The sequence below is a fragment of the Apus apus genome, chromosome 15, assembly GCF_020740795.1.
Source record: "Apus apus isolate bApuApu2 chromosome 15, bApuApu2.pri.cur, whole genome shotgun sequence".
Classification (NCBI taxonomy): Eukaryota; Metazoa; Chordata; class Aves; order Apodiformes; family Apodidae; genus Apus; species Apus apus.
This window is the reverse complement of record NC_067296.1, coordinates 15,614,880-15,639,576: the sequence shown is the minus strand read 5'-3', so window position 1 is coordinate 15,639,576 and position 24,697 is coordinate 15,614,880. Positions and strand designations below refer to the sequence as shown.

Sequence of the window (24,697 nt, the reverse complement as noted above, 5' to 3'; positions counted from 1 at the left end):
GTGCTTATTGTTTTGTTCATATACTTCTCTGATCTTGATTAATTAATATGGCTGAAAATTATTTCTGTGAGAAGCCTTGAGAGCCTATTTCTGAAACAGGGAAAAATGTTTTCAAGCTACCTGTCACAAAGATGGCTTCAGAGATAAGTCACAGGAATTAAAACAGCCTCCAAGAGGCTACTCTGAAGAAAGGATTAGCCCCAAGGAGTGCGGGCAGATAATTTCCTCTTAACTGGAAAGAAAACAGGTGTAAGCTGAGGCAAGAAGGCAAGACTACACCCAGAATGCAGGCTGGTTCACATTACTGTATGTCATTAATGAGATTTGCTCATCCTGGCTTTTTTTTTTTTTACTAGAAGCAATGCAGCTCCACCTATAAAGGTCAAGCAACAGCTTAATGCAGGGCAGCAGAGATATGGGCACCATTATACTTGTTCCCCTGTGAATAAAGCAGGGAGAATTCTGATCAGTAACCCATTCTTAATTTCATAAAAATATTTAACTCTTCAATTTTTTTACCATCTTATTTTTTTTTCCACTAGTCTTGCTGAATTTCATTGATCCATATTAATTCCTACATGGAACATAAACGAGGTGGCCCAGATGAACTGTGACTTCTGAGCTGTCATTACAAATTGAGATCTTTGCTTCAAACCTGCTCTCCTCTGGGGGTGACCAAAGCACAGCAGTGAGAATTAACAGCTGCACTCCTGAGATAGACCAGTACAACAGTGACTCCAAGTACTGGGCCTTCCAGCTTTATTAGAAAGAACGAGCTTTACAAGCAGCAAATATAAAACACATAGCAAAGTTCTGACAGGTGGTACTGCTCAGTATATTCTCTTTCATCAGTCTTCTCACAGTTCAAAGGTACGTTACAGAATATCTTACGGCCTTGGTGGACGCATGCCAGGTGGAGGGGGTCCTGGGAATAAAGAAAGAGTTGAATATTGAAGAGGAAAGAAGAAGCAAGGCTAAACCAGGACATTTTCCTCATGCTTGAAGTGGTGTTAGGACTCTTTTCCTGGCACTGAGGCATTTCTTGACAACCAGCACAGCTAGGGAGGCCTTGAAACATACCATCCTTCAAGTATTTTATGTTATGACTTCTTACAACTTTTTAAGATAACCTCAGCTCACCTCTCATTCCTGGGGGTGGTGGTCTCATGCCTGGTGGGGGCATTCCCATAGGAGCACCTCGGCCAGGTGGCATTCCCATTGGTGGGCCCATAGGTGGTCTCATGCCTGGAGGAGGTCCCATCATTCCTTAAACCAGAAAAAGAACAAGCATGTAAATCCAGGGGAACATTCAAGGCACTGGTGGATATCAAGATAAACCCTCCGTAATACCAGATCTTCATCACACTTGGATAAATACCTCTTTATCACCAATTTTGTCACATAACATTAGCTCCTTGCTGCCCAACGCCACAGAGTAATTCCTACCTGGAGGAGGTGCTCCTCTACTCATGGGGGGGGGGTGGGCCCCCCCGCCCTGGTGTGTACTGGGTGGGGGCTCCTGCTATGCTGGCTGTGGCTGCTGCAGCAGCTGCTGCAACTGTTCCTCGGCCCTGAGGAGTCATCACCTGTCAACACAACCAACAGGGTCACTGAGACATAAGACATCTGCTTTACCTTAATAACTAAAAACCCCTCAAGATTCAAATTATTACCCCTCCAGAAAACTACAACAGTCTCCTCCTAATGTATTAAAGTTACAAACCTGTAACATAACTCAATGGATACATGAATTCTGTGCAAGAAGCTGTGCTTTTTAAGTCCCTTCTTCCATCTTATAAGGCAAAGTCCCCAAGGGAATCTAGCACCAAAAAAGCCTCACTAGGCCCAAACTCCCTGGTAAAATGAACTGGGAATTACAGGTTTTCCACTCAAGCAGTTTCTTGCATCACATTGGTACCAAGAAGTGAAAGCCACCGCAGAATATACCAGACAGCTCTAACAGATCACAGCAGCTCACCTGTTGGGATGGTCCTCCCACCCCTCTGACAGGGCCAGCTAAGCCTGCCGGAGCCTGTGGCATAGGTGCACCAGCTGGCACTCCCCTCCCTGCTGCTCTCCCAACTCCAGGTCCTCCAGCAGCTCCAGCAAGAGGTACCCGGGCAATTCCAGTCTGAAAACAAACACACACACAAAAGTAAGACTTGTCAAAACCAAAGTCCTCAGATCCTGGGGATGCCCAGGGCCCTCCTCTGTCCAGTCAATGTGCAAGTCCACTAAGGGTTTAGAACTTCCTAGAGTGAAATTTGTTGGACCTAGTCAACAGCATCTGGAAACCTAGGACAATACAAGCAGCATTCTCCTGCAAGGAAGCAAATTTATCAGACATCCCTTCCCCTTTCCTTAGCTCTGCACTCATTCTCCTTACATCTTTTGGAGGTGGTCCTTCAACTGTCATGGACACCAGGTTTTCTCCTCGCAGCAACACAAGGCCAAGGACTCGTTTCTCTTCCCGCTCTGGCTGCTTCGAATTTTTAGGTCTAGTGAGAAGAGAAAGAAAATATTGGAAAACAGAGAGGGGAAAAAAAGAAAAATGAATGCTGTTCTTTGAATTTGCAGTAGAATATACACAACGAGGCTACTCCAGAGAGAAGAACCTGCTGTAAAACCCACATTTTGATATGCCTCAAGCTAAGTACATAGAGAAGTCCAAACACAAGATGTGCATTTCTGGATCTTCCCCCACGATGATGAACTGTTACAGTGCCTGCATCAGCACCACCTAAGGGTGTATTTCGGTTATTAGGAAAGAACTCAAACAAAGAGTTCCTTAAGCCTTAAGAGTCTGGGGATTTGACAAACCAGATTAAAACCAGGACTATTTCTGCAGAAGCTGCAGCAGCTGCTGCCCCGCTCTGCGCCGGGCGGGGGGCAGCGGGGCCGGGCAGCGGGGCCGGGGCGCTCACTTGATCTTGCGGAACTCATCGCAGTCGCAGAGGATGAGGTTCATGTGCTTGTCGAAGGCCTTGAAGGTGCCGATGAAGACGCGGCCGTCCTGCAGGATGCACCGCATGCGGTAGTCGATGTGCTGCAGCATCTTGCTGCTCTTCCCCACCGTCTGCAAGACACCGCCGTTACACCGCGGCCGCACGCCTCCCCCCCCGCGCGGGCCCGCCGGGGCGCCGGGCTCACCATGGCTGCGGCTCCGTCAGCTCCCGCCGCCGCTCGCCCCGACCCGCCCGCCCCGCCGGAAGCTCCCCCGGCCGCAGCTTCCGCCCGCCCGCACGCGGCGGCCCCGCCAGCCTCGCTCAGGGCTCCTTCCGGCGCGCGATGGACGCGCTTCCGGGGCGGGGCCGGTGTCGCGTGCCCTGCAGCCCCGCCACGGCCCGGGGAGCCCCCGGTGGCGGCCCCGGCGGCGAGAGGCGCGCTCGGCCTGACCCGCCGCGCGGGGCCGTTCGCTCCGCTCCGCTCGGGGCGCGGCCGCGGCTCCCAGGGCAGCGCGCTGCGGGCCCGTGACGCGCCGCGGCCCAACCGGCGGGCGGGCGGGTGATTGGCAGCTGGCGGGGCCAGTGCCCGCGCCGCAGCGGGGCCGCCGGAGCTGCCGGGCCGGAGCGCGGAGCCGCGGGGCTGGTGAGCGCGGGGCGGCGCGGGGGCGGGCGCGGGGCCGCGGGGAGCCGGGTGCGGGGCTGGCGGGCGAGGCGCCGGGGCCGCTTGCCCGGGCCCGCTGGGGCGCCGCGGCCCTTCCCTCCGGCGGCCCGCCCCGCCGCGAGGCTCCGGCCTAGGGTCGCCGGCCGCGGGGAGCCGGGCTCGCCCCGCGCCCGCCTCCGGAGCTGCCGCGGAGCCGCCGCCACCGGGGCCGCCGCGCCGGCTCCCGCCTGTGCGACCGAGGAGGGGCCGCGGTAGGGCCGGGAGGCTGCCCGGGGAGGGCGCGGGTCGCCGCTCCCTTGGGAGCCGAGGGGACCTGAGGCACAGAACGGACCGCACTTCGTCAGTGAAGCTTTCAGCGCCTCGGGCTGGGTTTTGGCCCACGCTTCGGGAGCTGCTGACGGGCTGGCTGCTTTCAGCTCGCTTGACCGAGTAGAAATAAAAAGGCAGCTCTCCCTTCACCTGTGGCTATCAGTTTCTGTCTTCGTGAAGCGATGGCCTCTGCCCACCTCTGTTGGAATGCGCAAGAGGATAGTCCAGTGACACAGGCTTGGTGCTTCCAGCCAAGGTGCAGCTGTGCAAGGCCTTTGGAAGAATGTAGGATCCTAGACACGGAGAATGGGAGCCTCCTGGTTCTTTGATGTCGCTAGTGAAGTAGGTTTTCTTTGCTTGCTATGTGAGGTAACATAGAACGCTGTACATAACCCTCAGGTTGGACTCTGCTGGCTGCTGCCCGATGCGGCTTGGCCAAGGGAGCTGCTCTGCACGCTTGTCCCGTTGGTCAGTCTGCTGACATCACTCCCACCTTTTGTTTGGCCTGTTGGTGCCACCATCGGGGACTTGCTGAGAACTAACTAGATTGTTTGTCCCATCTACAGGTCTCAGAAGCTGCAGCTATTTGCTTGTTAACTCGGGGATTCTATCAGGCAGCATTTCTTTTTTACCCAATGTTCTTTCATGCTCCTGATTTTCATTCTGTGTGCAGCACACTTTGTTCTCTATGCATAATGAAAAGAAGACAGTTTGTGAATAGGGAAATTCTGTTTAAAATGCTCTAGTTGTTTTAGCTTGCAGCTTCTCAGAAGGCTCTTGAGTAGTGTGTTACTGGTGGCTCTGCTGATTTCTCCCTGCCTAGCAGCTGCCCTTAAGCCACTGCTTTGTATAGAGGAACTCACTTTGCAGAAGCAGAGTGAATTAATCTTCGCTATATTTCAGCTTGGCTGCTGTCTCCCTGTATAAAACTGTGAGAATTGCTTACATGCTGTTGTTGAGAAGAATATGCTGTGAGAGACCCGTAAGTGACTGATAATCATGATTATGCAAAACTTCAGTGTGTGCTTCTTCACAAGGCCAGTTGTTTTATCAGACATATCACTGGTGCACTGCAAAATATCAGTTGTAAAATTTAATATTTGTCATCTCGCTTGTTTGTAGACACACAGTGAAATATTTTCAAGTAATGCTTTTAACAGACAACAGTTACGTGGCTGACCTGAAGTACCCTTTGTATTTGTAGTCCAGTCTTCATTGTCCTCTTCTGGAAAGCTGCTTCTGCTGGGCCAGTCATCTGTGTAGGCCCTTGAAAGGGCTGTTTGACTGAGACTTGCCTGAAGAGTTTCCTACCTTTAAAAAAAATTTTTAATTCCTACTTCTCTGGGTTCTGCTTAGCCAATTCATTTTGATGTCTGAATCTTCCTCAATAGGCTTATGTGATATCTGTTCCATGGTGCTGCTGTGCAAAGAAACAGTCTGTAAGCTCTGCTTCTTTCACTGAGTATATGCTGTCCCCTGAATATTGATTGAAATAGGGAACATGGTTTCCAGTCATGAGTGTGTATTCATTTATGGGAGAAGTTTGGGGCTGAAATAGTCTAACACATGGTGGTAAGTTGTTTTCTGGGTGTGCATGCAGCTGAAAGCTTTTTTTTTGAGATATGAAGATAGTGTAATAACACTTAGTTGTTATTGTTTCCAGTGGCAAGGATATCAAGGGAGCTGCAGGTAGACTGCCTCTAGGAACTATGGGCCAACTTCTGCAGTACTTTCTCTTATGAAACAGGAGACTTTTTCATATTTTTATGGCACTTAGGGACATGGTTTAGTGGTGGACTTGGCAGCCTTAAGGTTTATGGTTGGACTCAATGATCTTTTCCAACCTAAATCATTCCATGATTTCTGCAGAATTTCCCATAATATCAATGTTTTTGTTTTGATGTGAACTTCCTCTCCCTAAATGATGTGTGTTCTTTGTAAGAGAGATGACAGTTAAGAGATTTGGGAAGGCTTCTACCTATAGTAATCTGGGTGTCTTTGTTTTGGCATATGAAGTACCGTGTTTCCTTGTACTTTTCAGTAGCAACTTGCAGTATAAGTTGCAGTACAAATAAAAGACTGTGGCCATACTGTAAGAGGCTGAAGGGACAAGTGGTACTTAGATGCTATATACTCATGGACATACTAGTTAAGAGTTGCAGATTCAGTTCTTAAGGAAGTAATCTTTGAGCCTTGCCTTTTCACTGTGTATTTGCTATGCCTTGAGCACTGAATGGATTTAGAATGGATTTAGTTGTGAGTTAGTTCACTTGTGGGAGAAGCAATTACCTGTTGGGTTGTTGCCAGCCTGGCCTCTGGGGGTGGCATCTGCCCGTGCTGTGTGACAAAGAGTTCTCAGGCCTTCGTGTTTAGGCCATCATAGGCTTTAGCTGCTGAATGGAGAACAGTGAGTGGAAATCACATGCCATTTGGGAACTGCCCGTTGTTTCTGGACTTCGTGGATAGGAACCTGTATATCCCGCAGATCTGGGGGTGTTGTGCAGGTTGGGCACTCTCTCTGGGGAATATGGACAGAGCTGTGCTACTGCATGTGTACTGGCAATTTCTTCAGTGTACTTAAAGGGTTAGTTGGTGAGTTATCCCTGTTTTGAGCTATTGCTGCAAAAGACATTTGGAAGTCTAAATTGTTATTTATTTGTCTGTGTAATTCAGGAAAAAGAAGTGAGGAAGACCAATCCATAGTTTGACTAGGTTAATCTATGCCTTTGTGAGACAGAAAGATCGGGTAAGCTCTTGATTGTTGTGGCTGATGCTACAGAGTACATTGGGTCAGCAAGCTGTCTTGGTTCTACTTTGTGCTTTTATTACATTGTACTTGAAAGTTAGAGAAAGTCAGGTTTTTAGAATCAGGAGGGACCCTTCTGACATGCTTGGCAGACTTTTTCTATCCTCAGAAGTAGCAAGTATTTGGCACTGACTCGTGAACAAGTTGAGGATAACTGGTATAGTTAGGCTTGCTGTAGATACTAACCCAAATAATAAGTGCTGAACAGAGGACTGCAGTCATCTAAATATATCTGGGTTTAAAGCATTTCTGTGTTTTTGCAGATTCCTAAGAGCTTTGTTTTGCTTATGCAATGAGGGAAGATGCTGTTTTGGTCCTGAGTTCCTTATGCTCTATTGCCTGAATTGCTAATACTTTGGACAAAAGAATACCAGCTGCTTCAGGAGGAGTGTAAAAGAAAGGAATAGAGTCCAACTTACTGATTGTAATGGGTATGAAAATAGCACCAGCAGCTGTGTATGCATTGAGGGTTGGAGGTCCCTTGAGAACATACTTGCTGAAAGTTAAGGTGTCTCTCTTAGCAAAAAGTAAATTGTCGGTTTCGGTCTTGGAGTGAGAGAATCAAACACTGATCATCAAAATCTGTCAAGAAAGTGGAGTATGTTAACACATGCTCTGGGGGTTGGAAACAGCGTTTCCATTGGACAGCTTGAGCTTGGTGCTTTCCTTTGTGAATTAGCCCAGCTCTGTGGCTGCAAAGGTGTCTTTGAAACACTAATGTAACTGAGCTCTCCTATGGACAGTCTTCCTTTGAGGGGCCTCACCTTGTCCAAGCTGGAGTTTTTTACCTGATGTGCCTTCTCTGAAGGACAGACTTTCCTGTTTGTTGTGAAGATGAGTGTGTTAGATTGTTTATCCAGAGTGAGTGGGAGAAGGTTTAGTTGTCTTTCCTTTGGTATTAGAAAGTAAAATATCTGGTGGTGTTTGTGTAACTGCTTGACTCTAACTTGCAATTTTGTAAGACAGGAATCATATAAATGCTTCTCTGACATCACCCTGGAGACCTGCTCAGCCTGACTGGGGCAGAGTCTGTTGCTTTTCCAATGCCAGCTCTTTCTTGAAATGTTAGTTAATGCTGAGTTAATGCTGTGCTGCTTATCTGAAGGGCTGGAGATGTGATTTTAAGAAGCTGGCAAAGGTGAACCTATCCCACCTGGCAGTTTTCTGCCATGAGATATGTTTAGTCTTAGAGTAATTTTAAGGGTTTTAAGAAAACATAAGCTGCTCTTGGGATTGATGCTAAAAGGAGAGTACTGACTGTAATAATCTCTGTGAGCTGGGGAAAGCTGTGCAATTTCAGAATATCATTAAATTCTGCTCTGTCTTGCCAAATACTTTCCAAGGGCTGGGATGGTAGAGCAGACAAAGTCTGGCAGTCATAGGAGTGGAGGAGGATGATGTCTGTGCACACACAAAGCCAGTCTCCCTTTTGGGTCAGCTGAAGCCCCAGGTAGCTTTGGAGTTCAGGCTTCCCTGATTCCTGCAGCAACTGCAAAGACCATACACATGATAGAGCAAATTGAACAAGGCAGCCTCAAAAGAGCTTCTCATGGTAAACAATGCTTGTTTTAATGGGGGAATGGCTGATTTCTCTCTCCAATGAGTGCCTTCATGGTAAAGCAAGTATCTGTGATTTGGTGGAGCCATGAGGGTGAGGTTGAAAGAAATGCTAAACTTGCACCCATCATCCTCAATTCCAGAAGGCAGGAGCGATGATGATGTTGTGACTATCTCAGAAGGCTGCACTAGGAGGTTGTAGGACTCTGTTTTCCCAGGTGAGGAAGCTGCCTCAACTGGAGAGAGGAGATGTGTGTACAAATGCAGAGAAACATTAGTGCATTTTCATCTCTCTCCATGCAGTGATGCTAATCTCTGTGAGGGAATGAAGAGGCATATAAGCTTCATTAATTGAGATCATCAGTGGATCTCTAGGTCAGCATCTTATACAGGCCAGGCATATCAGCCTTTTGTGGTAGACCCAGCTAATTTCATAGAAGTTCCCTTTTCCAGGACAGTCACCTAGTCCAGTTTCCTGGACCAGGTATCTTTGCAGCTCCTTGGTCTTTGCTGATCCATGGAAAGTTCTCTCTTCTTTACATGCCTTGCATCAGGAAAATTGCAAAGGCTGCTTATATCCCTTCAAGACTTTCTTTTCCAGTTGATTGAGGAAGTTGGGAAACTGTTAATCACAAAACAGTGTCCCTGCTTAGCACTGTCTCATCTATATTCTGGGAAAAGGGGTTTGGGTTGCCCCAGTAGGAGAAATAGGAGCTCCCATAGGAGCTGGGAAATTGTTCTTCAGATGCTTATAGATTCACTCAGGGTATGTTGGAAAATGAGTCTCAGGCGAAGTCCCTAAGGACTGGGCTATTTCTGTGTCTGGTCAGATTTCATTTTTGGTAGCTTGAAGCCTTTGTTCCTGAGAATTGCCGATGAGGAGGGTTGTCTTTCTCCCAGGTGACTTTCTCCTTGTGGCTCTGGGAGAGAACAGGGCTACTCCCTCCACCCAAGAGAGGGTTAAAAAGGAACTGAACAAGTACATTTCTTTACAGCTTCTTACTACCAGATGAAGCACAAACCAGCATGTCTGACAGCTGTCTGGGACCAAACCCTCAACACAAGCTTAAGCTCTAAGCCAGATAAAGGAGTGAAAGGTAGATGTCAAGAGCAAATGCTGAGTTAACTATTTTTTGGTATTGGATACTAATGTTTTGGATTTATGATGTTAGAGGAAGGAAATGGGATAAAGCTAGCTGCTGCTATGCTGCCTAGGAGCTGGTTTGGGTATCCTGAGTGAGTCAAGGTCTCTGAGAAATATGAATGGGCACCAATAAACACTGGTCCATGGGAGGGAGGCTGCTTGAACAGTACATTTGACCCCTCATGTACAGACAGATCTTAGGGAGCTGTGGCTTTACTAGTCATGTAAACTAACCTGGCAGTACAGACAGTGGGTGGCCGATGGGGCTTTGTTGATCAGAGTGACTCTCCTTCTCTGAGTGCCCCAACAAGCTCTCGAAGTATTTCTTTGGTGATAAGGTTGGGCATACAATTTTACACTGTGCTGGTTTAGTATGAGGCCTTGATCTTTGAGGTTTAGTCCCTAGCAGGCCCAGCAAACCGTAAGGCTGATCTTATGTAGTTTTTTGAAACTCGGAGTTGGATGCAATGTAAAAACTGAAATAGTTTTCAGAGAGCTGGTTGTTATCCTTCCTCTTAACAGGCCCAGGAGTGTATGTTGTGAAGGCACCTGGAGGAGACTGGAGCAATGCCACCACCTTCGGACATTGTGAAAGTAGCTGTTGAGTGGCCAGGTGCCAATGCCCAACTGCTGGAGATAGATCAGGTGAGACCTGGTAACCAGATGGGGGAGGAAATGCACCACAGCCTTGATACTGGAATGTGGGAGCATATAAATAGACAGTATTAATTTCTGTTTGAGAGGAATGTGACTACTGAGGACTCTCTCTTTCTGTTCTAGAAAAGGCCTCTTGCATCCATCATCAAGGAGGTCTGTGATGGGTGAGTAGTTCTTTGGGAACCTTTATGGTGAAAGTCTGTCCCCCTTATAAATCTTGTGGAAAATCTCTGTTGCTTGTCAGTGTGCTGCTAGCACAATCCATGCTGCCTGCTGCCAGTCTTGGCCATAGAATGGGCCAGGGTTTAAACTGGGAAGAAAAGGATCTAGAAAACAAGGGCTTTGCATCTTTATTCCAGCTCTGAGTGTGTGCATGTGTATGCCTCTAGGGCCGGTGTCTCTGAGGCCTAGCCCATCTTGCTGTTGCTGAAGTGCAGGCCTCTTCAGACATTTCACAGAGCTTGACTTGGAGAAGGCTGAAGTCCTATCCTCCCTTCAAGAGGAAGGTGTTTTCTGTCCTTTTGGGACACCTAATTTCCCATGTTAAAGCTTTGCTGAAAAGTTATTTTCCACCCTCATGGGACCAAGCTCCTGTTCCTAATTGAGAGTCAGAAGAAAGAGGAGGAAGAAGCTTAAGAAGCTTATGTGTCCTCCTTCTTCCTCTGCCAGGTGGTCGTTGCCAAACCCTGAGTACTACACCCTGCGCTATGCCGATGGTCCCCAGCTGTACATCACGGAGCAGGTCAGTGTGAGAGAAAGCACCTTGCTGGTCTCCTGGGCCAGAGTGCAGAATGCCTTGGATGAGCATCATGAAACAATACTGTTGCTAATCCTTGAGGGCAGCAGCATCTCTGCTATCAAATAGACTCAGACTGGAATGGTGGCATTCAGCAGGAGCCTTGCACTTCTCTCTCTGCGTGCACATGAGTGCGAGGACCCAGTGGCTCAATTCAGTATCCTCAGTAGGGTTGTGTGGTACAGGAGCTCCTTTACTTGAGCATACAGTGAGCACTCTAGGTTCAGTTGCATTCTTTCCCTCCCCCAGCTTTTCTGCAGTTTAAAGTTTATGTTTTCTTTCAGACTCGTTGTGACATCAAGAATGGAACTATCCTACAGCTGGCAGTTTCCCCGGTAAATGCTTCCTCACATCCCTTTTTTTCCATAGCTATCCTCATATGACAGGATGTTTCTTGTCTCACAGCTTTTCTTTCTCCTTCTCCCCAAATGTAGGGGTCTTACCTTTGTTGTGGGCCTTTCCGCACAATGAGGTGCACACTCTTGTTTTCCCTCTTGTTTGTGGTGTGTATCTTTTTTGGGGGATGCTCTGCCCACAGGACTTTCTGTAAATAAATCCAGTCTACATTTTTATTGCATTTCCTAGATCAGCATGTTGTAACATAGCAGACGCATTCAGAGTATGAGTGCAGTTAGTGTCATCAGTCAGAAAGGAACAGTACTGGGGAATCAATGCAGAAATTAAAATAAGAGACAAATTTGATGCAGAGGGGGTTGTTCCTAGTGAGTTCTTGCTGTTGTCACCTCAACAGCTGTCTTTTGCAGACTTGCTCCAGCTTCTATTTTATTGAAATTCTTAAACCTTTGTGCAAGTGTCATGGCATATAGCTGAGAGTGAACAGAGCAGGAAGAAGTTACCTGGGCAAGAGGTGGTAGAGAGGATGTAATTGACCTGTGTCTGAGAAATCTCACAGAATGTCGTGTGGATACACAAAATGAGCTTGTGGTTCTCTTTGAATCCATGAGAGATTTGTCTTAACATCCTGTTTCCTTAATGGTCTCACTATATTTTTATATCCACCTCCACTTGCCTCACCAAGAAGAAAACCAAGCATTTCCTCTAACATGTAAAATAGCATTTTACTGACCTCCTGCTTGGCTGTAAATGTTGCCAAGTGAAGCCTTTGAAAGTCTACCTTAACTTGTTGACTGCTGCTACTTATCTTGTCATTGCTGGTATCTCTCTACCCTTGCTGTGGTGTCTCTTTCCACCCATGGACTTCTGACAGAATGCTGATTCTGTAGGTGACTGGTCTGTAACTGGTGTCATCCCTCTTTCCTCCCAGTCTAGGGCAGCTCGCCAGCTGATGGAGAGGATCCAGTCACACAGTATGGAAGCCCGACTGGATGCCATGAAGGAACTGGCTAAACTTTCAGCAGATGTGACCTTTGCCACAGAGTTCATCAACATGGAAGGGATTACGGTGCTGACACGGCTTGTGGAAAGCGGGACCAAGCTTCTGTCCCAGTGAGTTTCCTGTATTCCAGGACTCTTAATCATGCCTTTTCTAAGCTGAAGTCATACTCCATTCACACTGTAACTATGGCAGCCATTCCAGGCTGCTAATCATTCTTTCTGTGCATCCTCTAGCTCTTAGCTCTTTCCAGTACTACTGTGCTGTTGTGGGAAAATTTATTTGTACCGTTTATTTCTTGTCTTTTAGTCAGTTGTTAATGCAAGAAAGTGCTTTTTGGTTTTGCCCTTTAGCAGCTGAGTGTTTTGGGGTTTTTTAAGACACTTTAATGAAGCACTTCATAAAAATCCCCTTTGAAGTCCAGAAGTTGTACTTAACTGTTTTCATTCTGACTTATTGATTTGTTCAGAGACCTTCAGTATTGTGGTGGATTAACCTCGGCTGGCTGCCAGCTGCCCACCAAGCCCCTCCCATGTTCTTTCACTCCTCTCTCACAGCTGCTGTGTAGCATTTTTTACACTTTCTTAAAAATGCTTCCACAGAAGTGCCACCATCCTGACTGCTGGGCTCAGCTCTGGCCAGATCTGAGTTGATCTTGGAGCTGTGTGGGATGAGCTGCTCAGCCTGGGCAGCCCCAGCCTCTCCTCACAGAGGCCCCCCAGCCAGGCTCTGCTACCAAGACCTTGCCACATGAACCCATTTCTCATAGAGATGTGAAATGTAACTTCCCTCTACAAAAGGCAGAGCAATTCTTCCATGTTAAATGTTTATTTTTCTTCTAGTGGTATTATGCTTTTATTATAGATTCCCCCTATCTTTCTGGTTACACATACCTAGTGTCTGCTGTGTCCGTCAGATTCCTGAGTCCTCTCTAAAAGCTGGTGTTAGGTTTGCCACTTTCTGCAGAGCACAATAAGTAGTTCTGCAGTGTTTCGCTTTGCCATGGTTCCTGTGGGATTCTTCAGTGAGTATCATCTGGTCCTGGAGATCATTGTCTTAATGGCTTATTCCAGAATGTCTTCTAGTGATGTTCAAATGACAAAATTGAAAACTTTTCTTCTATATTGAAGACAAAAACACGTGAAAAAAATCCAGACAAACTCTGTTCTGAAAGTTTCCCCAAGCACATTCACAGTGAACTCTGATGCAAAGAATTCACTTGGCTTTTCCACTGTAGTTGTTTTGTTTCACTGAAAGCACTTTTAAAGTCTTGATAATGTGTTGTCTGAACATTTATATGTTTTCTGTTTTCTTATATATTAACAACTAATATGTTTTCAGCATGTTTTGTGATCTTTCCCGCAATCTTTTTTAGCTTTATGTCTTGTGGTTATGTATTAAATTTTCCACAGTTCATGCTGTTCTTTCATTTTGTTTAAAAGCCAGGTCCCCATATTTACAGAATGACAATTCATTTTTTCTTTGTTTTTCTCTGATCTTGAAACTTCTGTCTGGTTGAGGATTTTTTGTGTGTGTGGAGGTGGTTGCATTTTTCTCTTCTCTCACTTACTCAACTTGAACAGGCTTTTTTCTTGCTACCAGGTCTCTTGTAATGGCATGCTTCATTTTCTCAGTTACAGTGAGATGTTGGCTTTCACCCTGACTGCCTTCTTGGAGCTCATGGACCATGGTATTGTCTCCTGGGACATGGTCTCAATAACCTTCATCAAACAGGTGAGTTTAGGTAAAGGAGGCAAGGATGCTACTTCACAGAGTCATAGAATCATCTATAATTTTCTAGACGTTTAAGATGATTTCTTCTCATGCTTAAATGCAGCTTCCATGAAGAGCAAGATGACTCTGAGAAGCTGACTTCTCACTGAGAGCACAGTGCACCCAGCTTTCTGAGCCCCGTCACCCTTAGCTTGTATCACTCACCACAAGGTTTTCTGGATAGGCATCTGTTGACCTGCTGGATCATCTGTTTTTAGATTGCAGGGTATGTGAGTCAGCCTATGGTGGATGTCTCCATCCTCCAGCGATCCCTCGCCATTCTAGAGAGCATGGTGCTAAACAGCCAGACTCTGTATCAGAAGATAGCAGAAGAGATCACCGTGGGGCAGCTCATTTCTCATCTGCAAGTGTGAGTGTTCACTCAACAGTGGTGTGATTTAAATCCATTACATTAATATCTGTTCATTTGAAAATACATGCCTCTGTGTTTCAAACACTTAAAGATGCTATTTTTGAAGTATTACTGAAAAGTGTGACAGGCATTTGCAAGCTTCTTCAAAACATCACAAGTGAAACCACGCACTGTGTGTGATCTAGGAAGGGAGTTAGCAGCCTTTACCTGAAGAAGCTTTTTAGTGAAAATAATAAAACGTGAGCTGGGCCAGACTATTGAGTTTGGAATGGAATGCCATAAAGAGGCATGCTTCCTCCTTAGTTCCATTTGTGTTTGGTGTCTTCCATTGACATAAGGGAGCAAAATTACTTGCTCCATATAAGTTTTTAGCTGTATCCATATAATGGACTGCAGTATGACAGCTTCACAGAGATAGTTTCAGCATTGGAAAGAAACTGGTGGTGCTGAACCCTGAGCTCTGCTAGGCTGCAGTCTGCACTGTCTTCTGAGTAATGGAGCTATTGGTAAGCAATTTCTGTCAGCTTTTTGCAGGTCTCATGAAGAGTTGGATGGCATGAAGGTAGATGACCTGAATCCTGCTTGTCCGTTGAAATCCAAGAGAGCTGTAGTAAATATTCTTTCAGTGCAGGCAAAGCAGCAAGCTGTAATGTTCTGTGCTGCCTGTTCTCTTATGATCATTCTCTTATGATCCTCCCATTTTTGTTTCTGCAGCTCAAACCAGGAGATTCAGACATATGCCATTGCCCTGATCAATGCCCTCTTCCTGAAAGCACCTGAGGACAAGAGACAGGTTTGTTCTTGCTTTTTTACTTTAAATCTGAATAATGGTTAACAGCTGGCTGTTTATGCCTCAGAAATTACATTGTCTGGGCAAGGCAGACCTTGGGCCTTGCCAAGAACTTATAGCTGTTTCAGTGTGGCAACACGGGAGAAAAAGTACCATCCCATTAATAACATGTTCTGGAGCAGCATATCTATGTTTAGGAGATGCTCAGAAAGGAATCTGAAAGGTCTTGAGAGACAAAGTAATCCTCTGTCCAGCATGGACATTTTTTTAAAGACAGTTGATTCCTTATGGAAGAGGTAGGCTGGGTGGAGTCCTTGGGGTTGTATGCTCTTAGTAAATCAGTAGCCCATCTCCCCCTTCCTCAAAAAAGATACCTTTCCCAAGTTATAGGGGCATATTCCTGCTGGCAAATGTGAGGAATGAAACGCCTGTCCTGCTCTGAGGAACCACCCGAGGTCTCAGCTACATGCAAGATGTGCATATGTCTGTATTGTGTGTTAAGCCTTTCTTCTCTAGTGCCCCATTTGTGCCTTATTTCTGGACTCCAAGCTAAATCCTGTCTGCTTCTCTTTGTGCCTTTTTTTGCTTTCTGCCGGCAGGACAAGCTGCTTAACCCACTAGACCTGCCCATCACTGTAAGTAACTCAAGCCTGGGGGCTGGTCATGCGGAACTGTAGGCATGTTAGCTTTTCTCCAGTTATGCCTCCTAGTATCTTAGAGATGATGCACACAGTCCTCAGGTTGTGGGTGAGCCCAGGAAGAAGGGTGGGAGGACTCATGGGGGTGTTCTCAGATGGTGGAGAGGAGAAGATGCAGTAGGAGAAGTCCTGAATGACTTACTGTGCAGACAAGATTATAAAGATGATTATAAAAATAAACTGATACAATAAAAGTGACCAGGTGAACCAATTTTAAAGCTGGAACCAGTTCTTTAGCAGCCTGGATCTCCTTAAGCTTACTACATCCTGAGTTTATGCCCCAAATTTTGCTTGTCTTAATGACAGTTTCATATCCAGCTTCGTCCTTCGAAAGGTAGAGCTGTTTGTAAAGAGCAGTCACAAAACTTAGTGCCGACTGGTGTCTAGAGCAAACATTCTGCCTAATCTGTGACTTCTCCCTTATGGGAATTTTACTATAATGTGTTTTTCCCCATGTTATCTCCAAGGCAGTCACCACTGTTGTTAACAGGCTGATTTGGAACCTTCTGTATCCTGAGATTCTGGTGCATTTTTTGGATTTTCTGGGTGGCACAGAGAATGATGCACTTTTGCCAAGGATGCAGTGCCTTCAGAGGGGAAACTATGGTCTCAGCTAATGTTGCGTAATTTCTAGAATTAATGGATGTGCTTAACACATGAAAATAAAGAAGAACATACTCCTCTGTTGGTAATTTGGCCGAGATACTAAACTTCATAGCAAACAAAATTCCAAGAGATCTTTCACTTTTTTTTCTTCCCCCCACCCTCGAACACAACCCACATGACCACAAAAGGCCATGAAGACAATTAAGGGACTGGAATATATTTCATATGATTAGAGGCAGAGGGATGTGGGATTGCTCAGCCTCAAGAAGAGAAGGGTCAGAGGGGGTCTTACCAATAATTATCTGATGGAAGTGAATAAAGAGGAGAGAGTCCAGCTCTTCTCTGTAGTGCCCGCTGACAGGACAGGGGGTGATGGGCACAACTTAAAGCCCAGGAAATCTCACCTGAACACATGCAAAAAGGCAAACAAACAAAAATAGCAAGAGGGCAGTCAAACACTGGAACAAGTTACCCAGAGAGATTGTGGAGTCTCTGTCAGTGGAGATACTAAAAACCTGACTGGACATCGTCCTGTGCAGTCTGCTCTTTCTGATGTTGCTTGAACCAGGGGAGCTGGACTAGATGATCTCAAGATGTCTCTTCCAAGATAAATGATTCTATGAATCTGTGACCCCATCAAGCAGCAAAGGGGGCATTATTAGACTCTCAGCAGAACATAGATCCCTGAGCAGTGGTTAGGCTATGTGTGTGCTCATGCTTCTTACTATGCCATTTAGAATTGTTTAATTGTCTTTGTCCTTCCTGCTGTTTATCTGCTTCAGTCACCTGTTACTTCATCCCATGTACAAACTAAGTCCTTTAGAGTGAGGATTCTTTGTGTTACATGCATGAACCAATCCTAACAGCAGGCCTTGTTCTATACTCAGTACTGCATCTCACAAATTGTAGTGAAAATATTAACTCACAGGGCAGTGTATTATGTCTGAAACCACTTCCTACTTCATCTAGATGCTGCTTAGGTATTTTCCAGTCATGCACTGACTCATTTTGGTTGTAGTACGAGGGCTGCTGAACTTGCAGCCATTACAGCCAGCATATCACTTTCTTGTTTTAGGAGCAGAAGAAGTGATAATAGGGACTTGGAATAAGGTTAATATACACATTTTGCCAGACTCCTTATAAAGCCTGTCAAGAGCAGGGTTGATATGAGCAGTTGGAAGTGCCTTGGATTGCTCAGAATGTACAGCTGATTGAATGCAGTTATCTAAGACTGCACAGCTTCTAGTTCTCAATTTGAACTGCATAGGGGTGTGAAGAGATCTTGGACTGGCAAGAGATCTTTTGGACTTCTTCTAGATGATATATTGCCTGACAAATTTTTCTTAACCAAAGATTTTACTTCTAACAGTAAACTTCCGATAATACTCCATCTTGACATTAACATTGGTGCCACTCTCCTAGCGGGTATTATGAGATCGTTGGTATTTTTAGAAGTGCATCTTCACAGTTTGCAAGGAGAGCACAGGTTATATTTTTGCAGGTGCATGTGTAATTGGTCCCAGAACTGAAGGTCTGCAGCAGATGCTTGCATCTGCTGTGACTGTCATCATGACTTGATGGTTGGAAAACCCTCCTCATCTGGGGAAGGAAGCCAAGCAGTGAAGAATGAAACTGGACGCTTTCCTGTTAAACGTGATCATTATTTACCCTTTATTTTTGTAAACTGAAGTGCTTCTGCAAATTGTCCTTAAACTGACTTCTAAACATCTCTTCAGGAACTCAGACATGGGAAATGTAGATTTTGGAGGGAGAGGTTTTGAGAGGGAGGAGACCTGAAAACTACATCCTCTGGTCCTTGTTATCTGGGGTGTAGACCTAAGTATAGAAACCTGTGAATTCATAATTGAAGGAACCTTTTGTAGATGACAGATTTTTCTGGGCAACCCACAGCATGCTTCCTGCTGACATGTCTCCTGACATTGAAGTATCATTAGATGTCTGATGTTAAGCTCAATTTTCTTCTGTTCTTTGACTACACTAGTGCCCTTCTTCATATTAATGATGTTTTGTAGGGGAGCCATCCCTGAGTTACACCATGGTAAGGATGACCCTTGCATCCCAACTTGATGCTTGCTTTGTGGTGAGATGCCATGCTAAATTGACAGACTGTAGAAAACACACTTTGCCAGTGCTATCTTCAGTTTGTAGGTTTCGTTCTCTCTCCTTTCTGCATAAGGTGGGATTTTTGTTTATATTTCACTTATGTTATTTCATCTCTGAATTCCACAACAGGAAATGGCTAACGCATTTGCCCAGAAGCACCTGAGGTCTATAATCTTGAATGTAAGTATGTCTGGAATTACAAGAGTACTTCCCAATGTTGTCTCAATAGAGGTTTCACTTCTGCAGAGTGTAAGTACTGCTGCCCTCAGGGCACTTCCAGAAAAGCAACTCTGTCAAAGGTGGTTTTGGAGCCACTTGTTCAAAAGAGAGTTACCAGGATACTCCTTTCTGCTGTTACAGGGCTTTATCATTATGCCTGTGATGGAATATGGAGGTTAAACAGCTGAATCTTCATGTACAGAGTTGTAAATGTGGACTGGCATATGCCTACACCTAATACCTCAGTTTTTGCTTGTGTTCACTTCATTTCTACCCTATCCTTTATTTTGTAGCATGTGATCAGAGGAAACCGCCCGATTAAAACAGAGATGGCACATCAGCTGTATGTGCTGCAGGTCCTGACCTTTAACCTCCTAGAAGAGAGAATGATGACCAAGATGGATCCTAATGATCAGGTGGCTATCAGAGCTGAGTAAGATCTGATGGAATGGGATGTACACAGGCCTTATTCCTGAGCTCCTTAGCTCCACAGAACTTGCAGTTTCAAACCCACTACTCACAATGTAATCCTTGAGATTAGGGTACACTCCAGACTATCCTGCTGTTTGCTATGGGACTTTTGAGAGATACAGGTGGTCACTGGAAGCTATATATTCCTTTTTTGACCAGTGTGATGCCAGCTGTCAAACTGATAACTCCACCTATACAGAGGGCACATAATTTTATCTATTTTCTTGCAGTATACAAGGAAGCTGGGCAATTTTATCTTGTTTGTTATTCAGTTCCTAGATGCATTGTAGTCTTAATTGAGAAATGCCTTAGTATTATCTGAATGCCTAGAAATTGCCTTTAACTAAACTTAGGGAAGTTAATGGAAAATGCACACACATATTTTGCATTACCCAGCATACTGAAACTTGCCACTTTGAAATGTGTTGCCTCTTCTTCTGTAGTGTTGCTGACCTTTGGCATCTCTGTATTCGCTGTGTGAGCTCTGGAGAGAGAGGTGGAGCTGTGCATTACATGAAAATACTGCCCTAGTGATTGATCACATTGTACCATTTCTCTGCTTTCTGTCCTTCAGGCACAGAGAGACATCATATTTGAGCTGAGAAGAATTGCGTTTGATGCAGAGTCTGACAGCAACACCCTCCCTGGCAGCGGAACCGAAAAGCGCAAAGCCATGTACACCAAGGACTACAAGATGCTGGGATTCACTGTAGGCATCTGGAGAGTGCTGGCTGTAAAGCACATAAAGGGAATCAAAGCTATCTCAGTCAGGGTTGTGGGGAAATAAGGAACAGAAATAGCTGTTTGCTTTACCATACTTCTCTACCTGAGTTTCAGAAATTCAGCTACACTCAAACTGCCAGGGAACATTGTTAGGAACTTGCTGGTTGGTTAAATGCCAGGGCCCCTCGGCACATTCTCTGGAGATATTTACTTATGTACAAATTCATTCTAAGAAGAATTTTGAATCAGCCTCTGTTCTAGAAAGTTCAGATAGCACGGTTAGCAGGTGTCCAAGGTTACCTCTGTGAGGGAGTGCTTGATGGACAGGTGGTTTTAAAATTAATTCAGAAAAGTTTCTCGCACAATTTCTTTGGACTTATTTGTTTGGGTTCTTTCTACACACTCTCTTCACAGAATCACATCAATCCAGCCATGGATTTTACTCAGACTCCTCCAGGGATGCTGGCATTGGACAACATGCTCTACTTGGCCAAATTTCACCAGGACACCTATATCAGAGTAAGTGAAGTTGCTGGTTTTGCAGATTCCAACACCTCTGCACCTCTTTTCAGTGTGTGTTGCATCCTCTTCCTGTAGATTGTTCTGGAGAACAGCAGTCGAGAAGATAAGCACGAGTGTCCCTTTGGGCGCAGTGCCATTGAGCTTACCAGGATGCTTTGTGAGATCCTGCAAGTTGGGGAGCTCCGTAAGTACCATTTATCATCCCAGCTTTCCAAGTTGCTGGGCTGATACTTCTGGAAGCAGCCTTCAGGCTGACCAGCTTTTACAAGCACTTGTACCTTGATCTCACTTCTGCCTTACAGACATGTAAGGATAGGGGAAGCTTGGAGTTGCAGCGTCCATGTCCCAGTGATAATACCAATATCAAAGGAATACATTTTGGTGTGTGCACCCTGGTTCTCCTGAAGAACTGACGCAAGTGGAAGGCTTCACCTTCCTGAAACTTCAGCAGGGTGCTGTATAAAAAAAACACTCTAGAAACCATAATGAACTTGAGAAAAATGAAGAAGCTCTGACAGTTTTGAAACAGCATTCTGAGACAATTAACCACTATAAGAGATTCTGCCAAAGGAAAGTGGGAAACAACTGCAAGCAGTCATTTGGGGGGACTAGTATGAAAAGGGCACTTGAGTCAGAGAGGCTTGCAGCAGGATAGCTGCCATTCCTGGCGTAGGCTGGCTGGAGACAAAGCACTGAACTGTCTTAATCTCTTTGAGTTAATACTGTTGTAACACCCTTATGTTTCTGTTGCTGTAGTGCATTTTAGTTGCTCTTAGTTGCTCTTGTGCAATATGCTCACATGGTTGTGGTTTCTCTTTCTTCCTGAAGCCAATGAAGGCCGGAATGACTATCACCCCATGTTTTTCACCCATGACCGTGCATTTGAGGAGCTATTTGCCATCTGCATTCAGCTATTGAACAAGACCTGGAAAGAAATGAGGGCTACAGCAGAAGACTTTAATAAGGTCAGAGTGAAGAAGTGGTATTTTTGTAGAACCTTTTGCAGAACAGCATGTGTTCTGTCAGCCTGTACACTTGTTTAAAGAGTAGGGCACAAGAAGGTATGACAGGGCATTGATGTGGGCTGTAAGGGAAGATGGCTCAAGTTTTATTTGGTATGACCTGAGCTCATTCTTTGTTCTCCTGAATCTTCAAAGTCACTAGTACATTGACACCCCTGGCCCCAGTTATTCCATGCCAGTCCTTTGCTGCCACTGATCTGTGCCCTGCTTCTCTGATGCCATTAAATAGCAAGAATATGACTTGCTTCTCTCGCTGCTCAACTTCCTTAGGTTATGCAGGTTGTGAGGGAACAGATCACACGGGCTCTCCCCTCTAAACCAAACTCTTTGGACCAGTTCAAGAGCAAACTGCGCAGCCTGAGCTATTCTGAGATTCTGCGACTACGCCAGTCTGAGAGGATGAGCCAAGATGACTTCCAGTCACCACCTATTGTGTGAGTGCCTAGCAAAAAGTTGCCTTCTGTTCTTGCCATTATCTCAGTTTTCTGCTTACTCTTCCATATTTGATTGCCAGGGAATTGAGAGAGAAAATCCAACCTGAGATCTTGGAGCTGATAAAGCAACAGCGCCTGAACAGGCTTTGTGAGGGAAGTAGCTTTCGAAAAATTGGCAATCGCAGAAGACAAGGTAACAGTGTCTACTGTGATTTTTCATATGAAGAACTTTAAGCAAGTAAGATTTAATGGATTAGCAGGCGTGTTGCCAGAAAGGAAAGCTGGTTACCTGGGCTGTCTATACCAGGCAGTAGTTTGGAATGGAACAGATGTTTCTAAGAATCTAGCTGTGCCCTCATGAACAGGATGAGGTGTGAGGAACTGGCAGCACAGAGCTTGGGTGCAGAGACTAGAGTGTAGTGACTGTAGGACCTTAAGTGCATGGTCTTGCTCAGCTTAGTCTACTTGATGTGTATTCCAGAAAGATTTTGGTATTGTCGCCTGGCTCTGAATCACAAGGTGCTACACTATGGAGATCTGGAAGATAATGCCCAAGGGGAAGTCACCTTTGAATCTTTACAGGAAAAAAGTAAGTCCCAATTACTGCTCCGAGCACACTGTGCAATGTTCTGTCCTCAACTGTTAGGAGTATCATCCTAGAGACGAGAGAAAAAGAGCTGTGGTTGAAGCCCCAGCTGAGGTGAGGTAAACTTTTGGTCCTTGCCAAAATCCTTTGAGTCTTGGAATTGCTTGGTATTTCTTGTAACAGCCAACTGTAGGGATGTGTTACTGGTAATGTGTTTTGGAAAACTGCAGTAATAAGCTACAGAAACAGGAATGATGCTCATTTGCAAAGGAAAAACAAAGTTCTGTCTTTTCGTGGTTAGATTTCTTGTTTTACTTTTTCACTGTTAGTTCCAGTTGCAGACATCAAAGCCATTGTCACTGGCAAGGATTGTCCACACATGAAGGAAAAAAGTGCACTGAAACAGAGTAAGGTAAGTGCTCCCTTTTTGCTTGTAAGTAATATTCAATGTTACTGTGTAGCATTGAAGAGTTGAAGACTGAAAGCAAGCAGCAGGAGCAAATGGCTTCCTATGCTGTATAGTTTGCAAAACCCACCTCACATCTGGGCCTTTTCCTAGTGCTCATCTGTGGCTGCTCGGTGCTGCTACGGGTTGTGCAGTTGCTCAGACCTGGGGGGTGTGGGGGGTGCAGTGAGGCAGCTGCTCTTGTGGGGTTCACAGGGAGAAGGTGCTATGATGTTTTGTTCAGTTGATGAGTGAAGATCCTTTTCCATTCAGGAAGTGTTAGAATTGGCCTTCTCGATATTATATGATCCTGATGAGACCTTGAACTTCATTGCACCTAATAAATATGAGGTAAGAAACAGCTATTAAGCAGTACAATATAAATCAATTAACTTCAGAGATTAAGAAGGATCAGTTGCTTCTCATTAACGACTTTAGTGGGATGTCTCTCCCCAGGTTCATTCTTAGAAAATGGTGTCAATGCCTAATGTGGTTCTTCCTTTTAAATTTTTTTCAGTTATCTTTCTCTTTTTTTAGAAAAAAAACAAACAAACCCAAACCCTACACTGGTTTCCCTCAGCCTGCACTGTTACTTTTTCTCCTCCTGTGCAGCCAGTTGTTCCCATTTCCCTGTTCTATAAGAGGCTGATGTCTAAACCAGTTGCTATGGCACAATAGAAACCCTTGGCCCTCTCCTAGAGCCACGGGCTCATGCTGCCCCTTGGCCTCTAATTTCCATTGGAGATCCCGGTGGGTGCTGTTTGGGGGCTGGGTTTTTTCCACCGTAGGTTAACTCCTTCCCGTGATTCCTGTTTTGGAACTGTGCAGGAGAATCTCTTAATTTTTGCATGGAGGGAGAGATTCCACACGACCTGTCACTTCATCCCTTCTATCCGCAGTACTGTATCTGGATCGATGGCCTCAACGCGCTCCTGGGGAAGGACATGTCCAGCGAGCTGACCAAAAGTGACCTGGACACCCTGCTGAGCATGGAGATGAAGCTGCGGCTCCTGGACCTGGAGAACATCCAGATCCCCGAGGCGCCGCCGCCCATCCCGAAGGAGCCGAGCAGCTACGACTTCGTGTACCACTACGGCTGACGGCGGCTGCTCGTGCCCGCGGCGGCTGCTCGTGCCCGCGGCGGCTGCTCGTGCCCGCGGCGGGCACCGGCGGCGCGGGCGGGGCCGGGGCGGGACCGGGGCGCCGCGCGACTTTTGTACGAGTGACAATAAGAACGTAGCGCTGCTCCCGGTGCCGCCGCCTCCTTCCGCTCGGGACCCGCCCCGGGGCGTCTCCGCCGCCCCCCGCGCCCCCCGCGCCGCGGCCCCTTCCCCAGCGCGCGCCCCGCCCCCCCGCGCGGCCCCCCCGCCGCCCCCTCAGCCCCCCCGTCCCGGCGGGGCCCGGCGCGGCCCGGGGGCTGCGCGGCCGCGGGTGCTGCTGCGCTACCGCTTCTCCGTCGGCATCGCCTTCTGCAAGAGCTGATGGAGGCGCGGGGCGGCGGCTCCCGGTCCCGCAGCGCTTCCCCTTCCCGCCCGGCTCATCCCCGCCGCGCGGCCCTCGCCGCGGCCCCGCGCCGCGCTCCCCCGGGCGGGCCCCGCAGGTAGGGCGGGCGGGGGCTGAGGGGGGTCCCGCGCAGATTTGGCCCCACCGGTGCCCTCGGGCTCCTCGGGAGCTGCGTGTGC

The 24,697-nt window shown here is 46.4% G+C and overlaps 2 protein-coding genes across 8 annotated transcripts; one reads left to right on the top strand and one right to left on the bottom strand.

Moving 5' to 3' along the window:
• Positions 1–736: 736 nt before the first annotated feature.
• On the bottom strand, positions 737–3,211 carry LOC127391020 (small nuclear ribonucleoprotein-associated protein B'-like). Its single transcript, XM_051633274.1, is given in 8 exon segments — positions 737–925; positions 1,141–1,266; positions 1,447–1,480; positions 1,482–1,586; positions 1,979–2,131; positions 2,387–2,498; positions 2,925–3,076; positions 3,151–3,211. Coding segments are annotated over 8 exon segments (723 nt in total). The 5' UTR covers positions 3,154–3,211; the 3' UTR covers positions 737–887.
• A 100-nt stretch (positions 3,212–3,311) lies between these two features.
• Positions 3,312–24,260, top strand: ELMO2 (engulfment and cell motility 2). Of its 7 annotated transcripts, none has more exons than XM_051633272.1 (23): positions 3,312–3,588; positions 9,274–9,375; positions 9,945–10,067; positions 10,203–10,243; positions 10,749–10,821; positions 11,160–11,210; positions 12,161–12,342; positions 13,870–13,963; positions 14,221–14,372; positions 15,090–15,168; positions 15,765–15,800; positions 18,723–18,773; positions 19,106–19,228; positions 19,858–19,992; positions 20,421–20,525; positions 20,604–20,712; positions 21,357–21,493; positions 21,821–21,984; positions 22,065–22,177; positions 22,466–22,573; positions 22,900–22,982; positions 23,289–23,366; positions 23,915–24,260. In XM_051633272.1, the coding sequence occupies exons 3-23, from the start codon at positions 9,990–9,992 to the stop codon at positions 24,113–24,115; spliced, it is 2,193 nt and encodes a 730-aa protein (XP_051489232.1). In that variant the 5' UTR covers positions 3,312–3,588; positions 9,274–9,375; positions 9,945–9,989; the 3' UTR covers positions 24,116–24,260. The 7 variants fall into 7 exon arrangements, with proteins under 7 accessions (XP_051489232.1, XP_051489227.1, XP_051489228.1 ...); XM_051633267.1 differs by having other exon boundaries at positions 13,864–13,963; XM_051633269.1 differs by lacking the exon at positions 3,312–3,588 and adding an exon at positions 4,061–4,257 and having other exon boundaries at positions 13,864–13,963.
• Positions 24,261–24,697: the final 437 nt, after the last annotated feature.

Excerpts from the sequence above, each read along its gene's own strand:
- ELMO2 (XM_051633268.1), top strand. The coding sequence starts at position 9,990 with ATGCCACCACCTTCGGACATTGTGAAAGTAGCTGTTGAGTGGCCAGGT. Across the intron at positions 10,068-10,202 it reads AACTGCTGGAGATAGATCAG|AAAAGGCCTCTTGCATCCAT; the intron begins GTGAGACCTGGT and ends TTTCTGTTCTAG. Across the intron at positions 11,211-12,160 it reads TACAGCTGGCAGTTTCCCCG|TCTAGGGCAGCTCGCCAGCT; the intron begins GTAAATGCTTCC and ends CTTTCCTCCCAG.